General features: G+C 32.9%; 1 protein-coding gene across 13 annotated transcripts in view; it reads right to left on the bottom strand.

Annotated features, from left to right (window-relative positions):
- Positions 1 to 15,833, bottom strand: part of KIF21A (kinesin family member 21A) — a 128,952-nt gene that overhangs the window by 42,577 nt on the left and 70,542 nt on the right. For 7 of the 13 annotated variants that reach the window (XM_016151693.2, XM_016151694.2, XM_016151703.2 and 4 more), the window contains exons 7-12: positions 14,208 to 14,323; positions 12,087 to 12,282; positions 11,480 to 11,669; positions 11,063 to 11,126; positions 6,255 to 6,458; positions 638 to 676 (exon numbers count right to left, since the gene is read on the bottom strand). In XM_016151693.2, the coding sequence (XP_016007179.2) occupies positions 638 to 676; positions 6,255 to 6,458; positions 11,063 to 11,126; positions 11,480 to 11,669; positions 12,087 to 12,282; positions 14,208 to 14,323 (809 nt within the window). The remainder of the gene's footprint in view (positions 1 to 637; positions 677 to 6,254; positions 6,459 to 11,062; positions 11,127 to 11,479; positions 11,670 to 12,086; positions 12,283 to 14,207; positions 14,324 to 15,833) is intronic. The other 6 variants (XM_016151698.2, XM_016151696.2, XM_016151706.2 and 3 more) reach the window with 1 other exon arrangement.

Below are 15,833 nucleotides of genomic sequence, written 5' to 3'. Positions count from 1 at the left end.
CATAGAGAGAAATGTGCTTCTAAATTTTGCTCAAATATCAAATAGAAAAAAGAGATATCTTGTTTTTGATTTTCAAAATACATTTTGAAAGCAACACTTGTTTTTCTAATTCAACCTTAAGAATGCTTTGTAAATCTTATCTGAAGTAAGGCCACAGTTTCATTTTGTTTTGTTGCCATTTTAATGTTGTTTTCCAACCAAGATTACACGAAATAAGGAAGAGAAGAAAAAGAGCCCACCCGTGACTTGGCATGGACTGCTATTCCCACTCAACTAATAATTTCCAATTGGCTCACAAGTTTCTGAAAGATACATTCTGAAAGTCAAATGGTGAGGTTTTGGGGTAATTTTTGGCATACAAAAGGTGAGTCATGTTCATAATTATGATAGTTTACTCTGAAATCTCACAGATTGCCTGAATTTTAATTCATGTAACTAAGTTTTTTATTCTTAAACAGTATTTTTTAAAAATATAGTGTTTTTTGTTAATTTTACAAAATCATCATTACTTTTAGGAGTACCAATCTAATCTAGTTTGAAACAATCTATAATTCTATAACACATTTTCTTTTGAATGGCAACTAAGTATTTAAATGACATTTTAATAAAAAAAAAAAAACCTGGGAAATATTCCAACCTTCTTTCTTCTCGATTGCTTTCCTCAAGTTTCTGTAGCCTTCAAAATCACGAGGCACAGTATTGGAAGGCCAAGCCAATGAAGGACAAACCAGACAGTAAAAAGCGAGAGTGGTAAGAAGGTAAAAATGATACATGAGCTTAAAGAATTTAAAATAAATTTTAAAAGATATTATCAAAGGACAATACACAGTAAAAAGGCAATACATTTTGTATGAATAAAAAGTAAGTAGAAAAACAAGCAGCATTATATCTAAGAAGACTATATAGACTATCAGTTGAAATTATTTAGCAATAAAATATAAAGTCTCAATTTATATAAGTAGTAGGAATGTTTGGATGCCACTGCTTTTTTTAATCTAAAATGGATAAATTTTCTTAGCTTCTCCCAAAGGCACACTTTTAGTGACACTCTATGCCTTTTAACCTTTGCAGAAAACCTTTTTATGGCATCATTAAAAGACCTTGAAAAAGTAATGCCTTTATACCATAATATGAAAATACCATTAATAGTACATACTAGGATACTACATTTAAAACTCATTTGCTATTTTAATATACTACATCTGAATATCACTAATCTAAAAAAAAAAAAAAATCCTATTTCAAAATTATACATGAAATGTATTATGGTCAAATGAATATGGTTATGTTATCAGTAAAATGTAATTTTATTAATTGAAAATTAAAATCTTATCATATCATTGTACTAGTTATTAAAACTACCTACCAAAAGGACATTTAAGGCAAAGGTGGCAATAAAATGAGAAATGTAGTACTTTCCATTAGTAAGATTATTTTTCAATCTGAAAAGGATTTTAAAAACTATCAATATGTACTTAGAGACTTTGAAATATAACTTAAAGAATACCAAATATGCAGAAGTGGGCATCTGTACTCAATGGAATGTACTGAATACCAATACTTGTCATGTAGACAAAAAGATAGATGTGCTAGGCTCTGAATAAGCATATAGCATTCTTGAGACAGCCCCTTCTGCCCAGAATTTCAAAAATGTTTATCATAATAATCGATATTTTAAAATGAGATTGAGGCTGAGGTAAGAAATTATTTTATCAAGCCAGTTCTCATTTTAATTTTATAAGATGTATGCTCACATATGATTTTTGTCAACTTTTATTTGTACTGCTATTACAAGAAGAGACTAGCAATCTTTTTGAGAAAAGAAGCCTACAGAGTGATATTTACCAGGGGTCAAAATATCTAGTCTTATGGCTAGAAGAAGGAAAGCAAAGCCATTGCCTAAGAAATCTGTGTTTCTAGATTTGAATTTGACACCACTAAATACAAATATAATGCAGTCTGATGAATGAGTGAAGTTTTTTATAATGCAAGTCATTTAAAGCTAGATATCCAAAAATATGGGGATTAATGTGTGAATAGTAAATTTTCTTTATCCATATATACGCAAAAATATTTTATTTCTAATTTTGGCATATACTGATGATAATGAGCTATAATGGCTCAGAAGACATGGCTCATTGGCAAAAAACCCACATTTTCTACTTTGAACTTGAAGAATTTTTGTTTACCTTACACAAAAGTCATATTGAAATGTATGGATGATATGAGCTAATTGGAAGATAAACTTCAGATGCCTTTCCAATTGCTTTTTAAAAAATATTGCAATCAATAGTTCAAAAAGACAGTAGAGGTGCAGAGAAATAAACTAATAATCTGACACTTCTCTATAATTTAAAGGAGTTCAGTTTTTAGTTCAGTTAGTACCACTAAAATACTTCTTCTACAGGACAGGGGGAGGGGACAGAGAGGCAGACACAAATCTTGCTATCCATTCTAACATTTTCAGGGATCCACAACCCCGGAGCAGCAGACTGGTACTGGTCTGTGACCAGTTAGGAAGTAGGCCACACGGCAGGGGGTGAGCAGCGGGCTAGCAAGAGAAGCTTCATCTGTATTTGCAGCTGCTTCCTAGCACTAGCACCACCATCTCAGCGTGGTCCACCTCAGGTCATTAGGCATTAGATTCTCACAGGAGCACTGCACTGGTCCCTGGTGCCAAAAAGGTTGTGGACCACTGATTTATGTAACTAAAAAACAGGCAATATAGTCTATTCAATTATTCTCCTTTATTTTCTTGCTATCTACATCTATGGGTTATTTTACAGATCAACAGAAAGGTAGAAGAGTCAACCTTGAAACCAAGCATATTAGCTCTTGGTTGTAGCTTTGATAAAGACTAGATGCAGAAATGCGTGAAACTTTAAACAAGACTTACTAGTCGCTGTTCTTCCTACCAATACTTAAGAGTGTCAGAGGCCTCATAGCTGCTAAAACCAAAATCTAACAATAGAAAAAGTAAATTAAAAGACACAGAGCTTCGAAAAATTTTGTGGATTTAGTGAAGAGGAAAGAAAGCAGCTATGAGAATCAGAACAGCTTAGGAAAGCTGAACCCAAAGGTCAAGCACCAGACAGGTTTTGGAAACTCTCAGCCAGAAAGGGGTTAAAAATCTATCCTACATTAGTTGATTTTTTTTTTTTTAATGAGGTTGCTGCTCAAAATTTTAGTATTTGGATTAATGCTTTCTCTTTCAAACTTACAAACATAGAAAAGAAATTTATTGGTTACAAGTCATGTCCACCGGCATGAATTCCTTTAGTCAGATGACTTTGCTTCCAAGTTTGAATTGAAGGAGATGAGAGAAGAAAGTAGATGCTTTTGAAATTGGGAGTACTTTGGAGTAGGGTAGAATACATGTGTAAGGGAGGGATGGACCAAAGCAGCACGGGGACACAGGAGTCAGTAGATGGGAATAATAAAGAATGACTGAGGCATTTTTTTCTCCAAAGGTTGGCTACACCGATGAAAAAGAAAGTTTCTTTCCCCCGTTTTTGCTTTTTCCTACTCCCTTTTGGATTGCTCTTACCACACTATAAAATGTGTAAAAATCATTTTATGTGAATGAATTAGGAAATCAGGACGCTATGCCTTTATAACACTTTCTAGAGAAAAATTAGTCCAAGTTCCAAATAAATTTTAATTGAACTTACTGTATATGTAAGGTTGAGGCAGAACTCAAATTTTGCAATGCCTGCTCTGATAAGTAAAATAAATAAATAATGAGGCATGTGACACAACTCAACCAGAATCGATATGTCTGAACAGGAACTACAACCCAAAAATTTCCTATGGAAGACTAATCAATCACTAACTTCAGTGAAGCTGCTGTCATTCTAAACACTCTGGAATTCTTTGTTTATTATATATTTCAACCTTTAGCAGCAAACCTTTTAGTTAAAATGAGAGTTTACCTACATTTTTAAAATAAGAATTTATATTACACACAGCTAAAAGTTGTTGGAATCTACAGTGAAAAGTCGTTGAACAAAATGCTTTATCGAGCTGAGTAAAATAGTATTGGTTTTCATTTTTTAATCCACAATAGTGTTTGAAAAGTGTGGTAGATTCTATTAAATTTTAGAAATTTATATATACAGTAATATAAATTCACTAACTCATTCTAACGGCTTTTACAGTTATAGAGTTTATGTTACATAAGATAATTTTTCTAGGGTGGCACTACACTATATAGGTTTGTTTTACAAAGAGGTGCTATAGCATATGTGAAAATGCTTTATAAAGCATTTTTAAACCATCATATAGGAGTTATTAATTTTAGACAGTATGAATTTGTTTTTCTCATTCTAAGCTATCTTCTGCTTTTTTCACAGATGATTTAAGTAACATTTCTCAATTTACCTTAACTGGCTTGGCTTTTTTTCTGAGAAATTTTTTAAATCTCAGATCACTCTTTATATGGAAATAACTAAATTTTTTCAATTGGATTTTTTATGTTTAAATCCAGTTGCTTTCTGAGTTCTTCTCAGTATTAAATATGCTGTTATTTTATCTTAATTATTACGTCCTCCAGAATCACTGAAATGTCATGTTTTTTTTTACTTTGAAATAACTACTATCTTATTTAGTTTTTTACCTTAAAATAATTACGTTTCATGATAAAGCAGTAGAGACAAATCTTAATTTAAAAAAATGGGGTTTTTTTCCTTTAATAGTTTATTAGTGAAAATGCTTACAACCCTGTCTTGTCACAGACATAATATGCATCAGTGGTATTAATTTGGGGTACCTATGATCACTATAAGGATGTCAAAAACAGTCTAATGGGATCTCTATCTTTTTTCATTATTCATATTCGACAGGTGAATAAACTCACATCTCTAAATTTAACTCAAAGGCAAGAGCAGAATCAGCTCATAACCCTGAGAAATATATCCTTAATTATACTTATTATTCATGAACACAAACCACTTAAACCTTTAAAAATAAATGATAACATTTGACTTTTGACCAACTACAGAATTAGTAAATTAGCCACGTGCAAGTCTCATTTTCATTCAAGCAGTATATTGGGTCACACTAGTTTCAATAATTCTATGATCATTATTTCAGTTTTAACTGCCCTAAGAGCAAATCATTATATATTTCTTAAAGCAGCCATAATCAGCCACCCATGAAAAACACCTGCTAAGACATTAGTATCCTAAGAACGCAATTTCAATTGCAATGCTCCCTAACCATACATGTGTAACTCTGTGTTTTAATTATTTTATTCATTCTTTTTTTAACTCGAGGACACAGAGCAGAAAAAATATAAAGAATTTTATATCCAATAACTTTGACCAACTGATTTTTGTAGGAAAGAATGCCTAGTTGTCTAAATATGTTTCTAAATAAACAAAGCAGATAGACCAAATGTCAATAATAATTCTACAAAGTGCGCCCCTGCAACAAACCATTTGGCAAATAAGATAGCTTTGCCTCCTTTTGAATATCTAGCCAAAAATGCTTAAAATTAATTTGACTGACATATTAAAAATATATTCTTAGTCACTTGACTGCACTATAGAATCAATATATAAACATTTAAAGAATTTATGAGTGTTTAACCATTCGCAAATTATGAGTGGTCAAATTTTTATTTTCCTCCTCTTCTTTTCACCCTGTTGATTTCAGGAGGAGAAATTATCCAGATGCCAGGAAAAGAAAGCCTAGAACAGTGGTAAAAAGCTGAGTAATTCCTTGTTGGAAGATTCAGAAAGCCTGAAATAATAAATAACTTTCACATAATCAAATTAGAAGCCTTGCAAAAAATACTTAAGAGGCCAAATGATATTAAATGAGTCTGATGGATTAGTTTAGCCTTCAGTTAAACTAATCTACACATGAATTAGAATTTATCCATGAGACTATTTAATTGCATTAGAAAATGGGAAAAAAATGAAAACATTGAGTTGTAATGGTACAGCAAGCTTTGCAGCAAAGATAAATGGAATGCAGAAGCAGGTATTAAAAGAAATAATAAAATAGTTTCTAATTTTAATTTTACCTTATCATAGTCTAAATAAAATTCCTTACCATATTATAATTAAACTTATTATTTTACATACAAGCAGAAATAAACCATTAAAAGCATAATTGTAATTGTCAGCTAATTTAAATGACATTTCATTTACTAATATACTTATGAGACTATGTATATTCATTGTAATCACAAATTAAAATATCCTAAAAAGAAAATAGAGATTCATATAGCAGTGATTTTATAGCACTACCTTTTTTTCTTCTTCTTTTCTTTCCTTTTCAGCTTCTCTAAGTCTTTCTTCGCTAGATCTATAATTTCAATGGTCTCTTTGTCTGAGGATAGTACAGTGGGAGAGAAAGATGATGATCCACTGAAATACGGTGATCTTGCTGTGGCTCTCGTCAAGTTTTTTCGAAGGTTCTCATTCACTGCTTCGCTTTCTAATAATTTTGCCCTAGCGAAATAAAAATATATTTAAATAGAAAATATTTTTTATTGTGACAAAAAAAAAAAATCACCTATAAAATTTACCGCCCTAACCATTCTAAGGGTACGGTTCTACAGCACTAAGCACATTGGCACTGTTGTTGGAACCAATGACATCATCCATCTCCAGAACCCTTTCATCTTTTCCAACTGAAACTCTGTATGCAATAAATACTAACTGCTTATTCCCCTCTCCTCCCAGCCCCTAGCAGCCACCATTCTATCTATCTGTCTCTGCAAAGCTGACCACTCCAGGTATAAACAGGCTTTTTAAATGATTTGTTTTGCATGCTAAAAAGTTTTCCAAAATGTATTTCAACATTGCTACAAGGAAGGTTTTGGTGTTTTGTTTTGTTTTCAAATAAATGTGTTCACCAACATTAATGTTTAGGATGTTTTTTAATCCCCTGAATAAATAATTACAAATTTGAAATCACATTCTTAGTGTGCAAAAGTGCCAATGATAATTAGATTACTCGCATTCTGACCACTAGGCACTAGTTATACTTTCTCTGTAAACCCATCATTTAAACTTAAAATGTAGAAGCAGCATGTTTTCCTTCCTTTCAGTTTCTCATTCATCATACTATAGTAGCATTTCCAAGTCTTTCTTTGCAAGGAACAGTTAGTCAGACTTGCCCCTCACAGGCTGAGAGACATTTGGCTCCTGAACATGGCATGGGAAAGATGATATCTCCAAGGAAACCTGAGTTTGATAATTGAAAACATTCTTTTGTTTGCTCAAGCAGCCCTAATGATGACAGGAGAATAATGTATGCACTGTCAGTAATATGCAAAAACACAGAATGATGAGATCCTAAAAGAGGCTAGAGACTTGAGACTGAAATGGATTTTGAGAGTCCTTTAGGCCAGACCCTTTATTTCTATTCAATTTGACACACGGGTGACTGAGACAGGTCCATACCAAGAATTACTACCTACCTCTGCCTCAAAACTATATTACTAAGCACTTTTGCCATAGGTTCTAATATTTCAGAGGAGCATGCTAGATTATTTGCAAACACGAACATCTAGAAGATATAGTCAGATCTGTGTTTTTTCACTGTCTACCAAAATTATTCATGACAAAGTTGAAATCGACTAGAGACAGAGTGTACATAAATCAGTGAATAGATATTTCAAGTTGGTGTCCTACATATTCTTTAATGAAATTATTTTATTACATATCTGGTGTCATATGTGAGCAGAACAACAATTATAATATTTTTAAATAGTTAAATTGCTATCTACAAACTTCTAGGTTAAATGACTTCAAATGATTTTTTTTAAACATGATGACTAATGCTATTATTTTTTTGATCAAGAGGGCAACCTAAGTATAAAAACTCAGCTTAACTATAAAGTCAATATTTATATTTTTCTATATTTTCGATATCTATCACAAAGCCTGGGCACATAATAATGAACATTAAAAATAAATGGAAATATATAATAAATTAACTATGAATAATGACCTTTTAATAGGCCACTTATATAATTATCAAAAATTTGTGTTTTTTCATTATCCGATTTTAAAAGTTTGCACTTGATAGGGGATATTCAATGCTTCTTTAATCCTAATGCTGTAAGGTAAGGGCTAAAACCTCCAGGGTTCACCTCTATAAACCCCATGCTCCATTACCAGAACCCGCTTTTTGTATAGGATATAGAGATAAGATCTCTCTTTCTCTCTTCCCCTCTCTTTTCCCACTTACCCACCCACCTACTTCTTTCAGCCTGCATTTCATTTAATAGGAGGCCAAGCAATGTGGCATTAAAGGAAGTACAAAGACTTCCTTGGGAAGAAGCAGACTAAGGGCTTGGATCTCAGCTCTGTCACTCACTGGATCGTGGGCCATTAGGCTCTAAAGGCCTCTACTGTTTTTCTGTCAAATGATGAAAAATATATATTTCCCTAGGATTGTTATGAGGATGAAGGAGACAATGAATTTAAAACAATAATAAATATTCTTATCAAAAAGTACCTAAAAATATAATTATGTAACATAGGAGATTAGTTTAATTACAAATACAAGATAGTACTACATGGTGCCAGGCAAAAATCATGTTAGAAAAATATTTAATAACATTAAAAATGCTCATTATATCTTGTCCCATCTCAAAGAATAGATGGCAAAGCAATATATACACCTCGATGTTAATTTTGCTAAAGCACAAACTGAAAAAAAATTGAAGAGATATATCAATGTTAATATCAGTTCCAGGAATGGTGGGAATATGAATGATTTTAATTATTTTATACTTTCCTATATTTTAAAAAATTTCTACAAAAATTTAATGTTCCCAAATAAGAACTAATGAGTGACAAGTATTATTTCACAAAAATAATATAACGTAAATTTATTAAAAGATAATTAGTATTATTTTACAAAATAATGACAAGACTTAACATATAAACATTCCCAAGTGGCAATACATTGACAGAAATTTGCATTAAGCTTAAGAAGCTATGAATAAAACGTCTTCCTAAAAACAAAGTTTTGATAGGAATATGGATTGCAGTAGTATTTAGTAGATAAAAATAAAATGGACCTAAGTAATAATATGTTAAACATTTATAGTACCTTTTAATTTAAGAGCTTTTGCATCTTGTGCTTTCATTTGAGCCCATAACGACTTCTTAAGATTAGCAGGTATTACCTCATTCTGACAGATGAATAAATGAAAGCTCTGAGACATTAGGTACTTGCCCAAGGTCACACACTTATTAATAAATAGAAGCTTAAATTTCAATCTGGGTAATCCAATTTAAATTCAAACTCATTTATGCTTATCCCACATGTAAATTATTTCATATTGTGAAATTACAGTGCTAGGATTCCAGACTGCTTCTCAGGAGTGGGACACATCTAATTAAAGAACCACCAAAGAAAAGCTGGGAATGACAAAGAAGTTATTAATTTATACCAAGAAAGATTCAATCACTGATTGAACTCAGGGCCTGAATCATCTCCATTCTCTAAGTGGTTTAAAGAATGGTTTTAACTCATGAAATTCACGAAGGAAGATACTAAATGCTGCTTTTAGTCATGAGGAGGAGTGGAAATCATTCAGTTTTCCAGGAAATAAAAACACTAGCAAAGCTGCTTGTCCAATGGTGAGATCAAGCTTAGATAAGGCCTTAGAACTGGGTGGAAAAGAGAAAACAGAGCACAATAACCAGAGCGTAAAACCAGCTTTAACAATTGACCAGTCCCAAGGAAAGGAAAAAGAAACAGGCTAGGAGAAAGAAGAAAATCGTCATAAACTGAAAGATAGGTATAAGGTGTGTCTCCAGGCATGGTAAAGATGACGTCTATAGAGTGAAGAAAGACAAGTTTTTGACAGTAAGCAGGGAAGAGCGCTGCCAACACAGGATAGAAATGCAAGTTCAGGTTGGCTGCTGACCAGAACCAGAACCCAATGCTCCAAAGGTCTCCACCAAAAAGGTAAAGCTTGGAACTATATAAACAAGATAAAAGTAACAGTTATTAGAGTAATTCTATCTACTGCCACAACACATGTTTTCTCATTTGTTTTTTGCTTTCTGAAACACTTAAGGGATCCAGTGTGTCCTGTGGAGGCAGAAACAGAGGAAAGATCACTGGTCTCTACTTGAGAATCTCTAGAATAGCCAGAGGAAGAGAGAGGAAAAGAGAACACAAATATTAGATGGAGAAGTGTTAGGGTAGCTGTGAAAGATGATCTCTCACTTGGTTATTTTCTGCAAATGGGTAGCGGAAATGAGATCTGAGCTACTTAGATGCTCCCTATGGAGCTGACTTGTAGTTCTACTTTAAAAGAAAGTAGCTGAGACATCAGGGCAAACCATGGGACCTAAAAATACTTTAGAAATGCTTAGTGGGCCTGACCTTCCCTCCAACCCCTGTTTGTCCTGTCCAGGCTTAGTGGTCCCTTCTACATTCCCACACTGGGCGATGGCATTCATTTTACCAATTTCCGTCATTCCATTTACACGTGTCTATTTATATAAGTTGCCCCACCTAGACTGTGAACTCTTTGTTTATGTCACACTTTCTCAGCCCATGGCATAGCGCTTGGCGTATAGTAAGCATTTACTGTATGTGTATGAAATGTGAGTGATGAATGAGCCTCTGTATGTTCCAGAGAGGCAGGCAAATTGGTAGGGATGCAATGATGCACATTTAAGAAATAGCTGGAGGAGTAGAAGGGAACAGAAGTAATGGGAGATTTGAAAAATTAGAGACAACTTATTGATGTCAACCTTTCCCAAATGGAGAGGGAAGAGATACAGAAAGAGAAGGCACCAAAGGGAACCATCAGCATCAGTTATGCCTGTCCTGTATCTCCCACTGAGGAGTATAACAACAAGAGTAGGTAGATAATATGGGAAGATAATATGGAAGTGAGGGAAGGAAAGTTATTTGGAATGTGACATTATGGAAAGTACCTATTCCCTTAAAATTAACCTGACCAAAAGGCTGAAATATCACCATGAATCATCACTAAATAATAAATCCAATAAACAGCAATATTACCATACTGCAAAACCCAAAACACGCTTTACGTATTACAGAACATGAACTGTACCTGAGATCTTCAATTTCTTTAATATAACTGTGAATCATATTACTAATCTCCTCATTCCCTTCACCTACAAGATAAAACATGCAGTTAAGAATTTTTCTTAAATTAAAACTTCAACAAAACAGAAAGGGAGAAAAACCAAAGTTATGAAAACAAAACAATAATGCCAAACACAATTCATACAGCAAATTTCCTACCCTTAGTTACCTGAGCAGATAATATGATAACATGACGAAGCAAAGGGCACATTTTATTTCTGTAAGAATGAATTATTTATAAATTAAGCATTTATCTTAAAATTACAGATTGCATCGACAGATTGACATTTCTACTTCAGATATTCCAGGTAATTAATGAACACAAGGAATGTTCCTGCCCTCCAAAAGTTAATCACTCCCTCACCCCACCCTACACGCTTACCTGCTCTTGCAAGAACCTGGTTGGCCTGATCGCTAACCAGCTGTGTGATTCTGGTCCTCAACGCATCAACTGTCTCTTGCATGGCTTTAATTCTGACACGCAGGTTATTATTCTCAGTCTGTAGCATAGCATTCTCATGAAACATGTCATTGATGCTTTCAACGCCTTCCTCATCAATTATTCTTTTACCCTAGAAAAGGAAGATATTTTCCTGGTGTTTGAGGAGACTTAAATATACAAGAGATTTGCTTAAGAATACTGCAGGACCATGCAGTTCTACAGGCAAGAGCCCTTTTGTTATTAACAGCCCTCAAGACAAAAAAAAAGATCCTTTTCCCTCATTATATAAATATCCCTTTGTGGTGCATTTGTCACTAGTCATTGATTGGGTAGGAAGCCTTTTGAAACAGGAGGTTGGTCAGGTTGATAGACTAAGGATCAATACAGGCTACACACAAGGAAAACTACAGGATTCTGCCTTCAAAAGGGAAAAGGTCATTCTCATGACACACGAGCTATTCCAGAGACATACATTGCAAGCTATCACAAAAAGGCATCACTGCGTTCACAAGAATATCACAAAACAAAGTCCGACCCATTAGCTTACTGTTTTGTACTCCATGAGCTCCATCTGAAGTCGTGTGATTTCACTGCGAAGTGCATTGATTTGCTGACTGGCTCTGTCCTGATTGACCATCACCTTGTTCTTGATATTTCTAGCTCGATTGGCATATTTCAGGGTATTTAAAGTTTCCATGAAATCTCTGTCTGAAGGGCTGACACATGCTATCATGATGGTTTGGCTGAAAAGTGCAAAGAATAATTAGGTTTACAGATAAGATCAAATAAAACAGAGAAGTCATCATTTTTAAATTCTTGCCCTTTGAATAACATCTTCTCTTCAAGATACCAAAACATCAATATTACTAACTTAAAAATAAAATAAAATTTCAAAGTTCCCATGCTGTAAGACTATCTTAAGAAAAAAGATTTTGTTTACATAGGAAAAATTTATATTATCCTTTTCTGACCCATAATATCTTGAAAAAAAATACAAGTGCATATATTTCTCTCTCCTTTACAAAAACTTTTGAGGCAATGCACATAGAATAATTCTAAAATCTAATCTACCTATAATATGACAAATTCAAATTCAAAAATCATTTCTTTCATTATCTACTTAATATTTCAGGATTTTTCTAGTTTTTATTTAATCACTTGTATCCTGATTTTTATTGTCAGCAAAAAAATTCTGCACAAAATTCTACCACCTGAACAAGAAGACTACTTACTATGTCCATGTGTTTTACAATAAAAAACATCATTTGTGATTGAGTGGTCAAAGTTCCAGAATTTCTGGCCAGATTACACAGGAAAAATGGGAAACATTACTTTATAGTGATGATGAATTGTTTTATCAACCAAAGAATAGGATAGTGAAAAGTTTAGTATGTCCCAGCTATTATGTCTGTCAACGAAACACACAAGGAAATTCAAGACTCACAGTGTAAATATCTTAGACTGCTTACTAGGCAAGCAAACTTTCATGAGTATTCAAGTATTCAAAAGTACTTGGCAAGGGGTGGACATTTAGCAAACTAAAAAATTTATATTTGGTTTAAAAAGCAAAAATTTTTGTCCTGTCATAAAACCCAGATCGATACTGAAGGTCAGAGTGAAAACAGAGAAAAAAATATGTAACAATGAAAGCAATACTGAGTCCATACATAGGATATGCTAGAAGAGAGATGAATTAAGACAATGTCAATATTACAATAAAAGGAAAAAATACAAAAATATACTGTTCAATTATATAAAGTAAAACTTGATTTCAAAGTCCATTCTTTAATATCAAACCTAAATAGATTTACTATTATAAAAATTCTTTGATTAATATTCAGAAAAAGCAAGTCTGCAAGTTTAATTACTGGATCATTTTACAACATCTAATAATCTTTTCAGTAAACATGATGTTAGACCATTGAAAACACTGTGAAATAGATTCTGGTAACCATAATAGAATAAAATAAAATGTAATGGTTGTCTGTAACTTGTTGAATTGTGCTATGATTGAATTTAAATGCCATAACTGTTTCTACTTGTAAAGCCAAATGTTGATGTTTATAAAAAGGAATGCATTACAAAACAATGTGTTTCACTGATGAAACATCAGAATTATTCGAAGTATGGAAAGGAGGAATATCACTGATACTGGCAAAGTTCCTCTATTTTCATTCAACTGACATTTAAAAAAAGTTTTCCACATGTAAAAAAATGTTTAATTTTTAGAAGACTTTGTAAAAAAGTATCAAATATACTTAAATTACTTTGTGTTTATTGAGAAGACAGCATTTATTTTTCAACCAAATTTTATTAGGCATATGCTACGTGCCACATTTAAGTGGAAACTATGATAAAGTAAAAAGAGCCCATGCTATGGACTTCACTTACAAGCTAAGTGACTTTGAACAAATTACTTAATTTCTCTGAATTTCAATTTCCTTATCTGTATGATACGAACAATAACACCTACTTCAAGAGATCTTATAAGGATAATGTGAAATAACAACATATTAAAGGACTCACATTTTACATACTTAATAATTATTAGTTCCTCATCCTATTATTTTGCCTAATAATAAAACAGTTTTTATAAAACACTTTACAAATTTAAAAGATAACAAATAATAGAAATTCAGAAATATAGAGGATAATCACTTATGCATACCTATTACCCCCGAGGGAATCCTGCAGTAATCTCGTCAGTTTAGAATCTCTGTAGGGGACATGGGTGGCCCTCTTGCTCTTGTCTCCCAATGCACTTATTACATTGCCAAGTGCCAACTAAAAAAGAGAGAGAGAGAAGTGATAAAAATTCAATAACTATAATACTTTTAAATAACAAACGCTTATAGAGGATGATATGGAGACAAGACAGAATTGAAAACATTTGGGTTTGTTTCTTTTTTATATATTTATATTTAGAAATATGAAGTAAACTTCAAAGTTTTCTATATTAACTACTAAAAACTGACACAAAATTGACTGAAAACTGACTCAAAATTTAGAGATTTTCTTATTCAGAGATTTTCTTTGAAAATAGAGATAAGATTGACAACATTTAATCATCCCCAGAATTATCAGAGCATCAGGTTGTGTCCCCAGAAAATTGTCAATTCATGTTGCAAATAGTTCTCTTCAACTCAGTGAAGAAATAAAATGGTTAGGTAGTTTAACAGTTTCATAAAAATTTCCCTTATGAGAAAACAAAATCTCCTTTAACCAAAATAAAAATATCAGTATGATTTCTCTGAAGAAGATATTCCTAATATAAGTACAACTGCCATTAGAAATCCAATGAATTTCTGTGATAAGTATCCAGTATTGGAAAAAAACTAAGTCAAACTACAGAACTCTTTTGTCCTGCCACCCCTATTGTTCCTTTTACAGTCACCGAACTAGCACCTACAGCATGAGCATTATCCTAAATGTTAGTTACATACTCCTTCGGTAATGCATCTATAGTCATGTCTTTGTTAGAGTCCATGGATCATACAGAGAGTGGCATCGTTAGCACATTGTGTCTTTGTCCCCCTTTTCCAGTCAACAGTTTGACCACTGGTCACACTGAAGTATGTCTGAACATGCTTCAGTAATCTAAATAGGAAAACAGACCAATGGCTTTTGTCTTTTCCTAACAGCACAAATGTAAATATCACCATGATTTTAACTCCTAAGAAATTCAGAACAATACACATAGTCCAGAATCCAAGTCATCGCCTTTAACACAAAATGCAACCACATGGTGGGAGCATCAAGTTGGGTACTGGAGTTGGGACATCTGGCTCTCGCTAATCAGCCTCAGTTGTTAATTCCCCCACAGAAGGGTTGCAGTCCTACAGGAGCAAATACTGGGCAGTGACAAAATAGGAGCAGATGACTGGAGATCCCAGCTCTAGGATGACAGGGAGGAAAACACACACCCTGATGTATCACAGCAGTTTAGAGATGTCATTATTTTTATGCAGAAACAAATCGTTCAATTTGATAATGAAGTCAATAGGAAGAAAAGATTTATTACCCAAGAATTTACTCTATAACATTTTCTTCCATACAACAGAAGCTTGATGCTAACAAATACAAGGTGTTTTCCAATCAAAACACCACTAGGTGGAACGGTATTAAAGTTAATTCTTAAAATAATCTAAAAGAGTTCTCTTTGAAGCATTCAGCTAAAAAAACATTGATTATAATTCCCAAAATAAACTGTCATAAAATTTAAGCAAAAATAGCTACCTTGAAAGTCACCTCATGAAATAGTTAACATAAAATGTTGATTTCGACAAAATATTTT

Source organism: Rousettus aegyptiacus, unplaced genomic scaffold (genome assembly GCF_014176215.1).
Source record: "Rousettus aegyptiacus isolate mRouAeg1 unplaced genomic scaffold, mRouAeg1.p scaffold_m13_p_2, whole genome shotgun sequence".
NCBI lineage: Eukaryota > Metazoa > Chordata > Mammalia > Chiroptera > Pteropodidae > Rousettus > Rousettus aegyptiacus.
The sequence above is the reverse complement of the archived record's forward strand: the minus strand, read 5'-3'. Positions and strand labels throughout refer to the sequence as shown.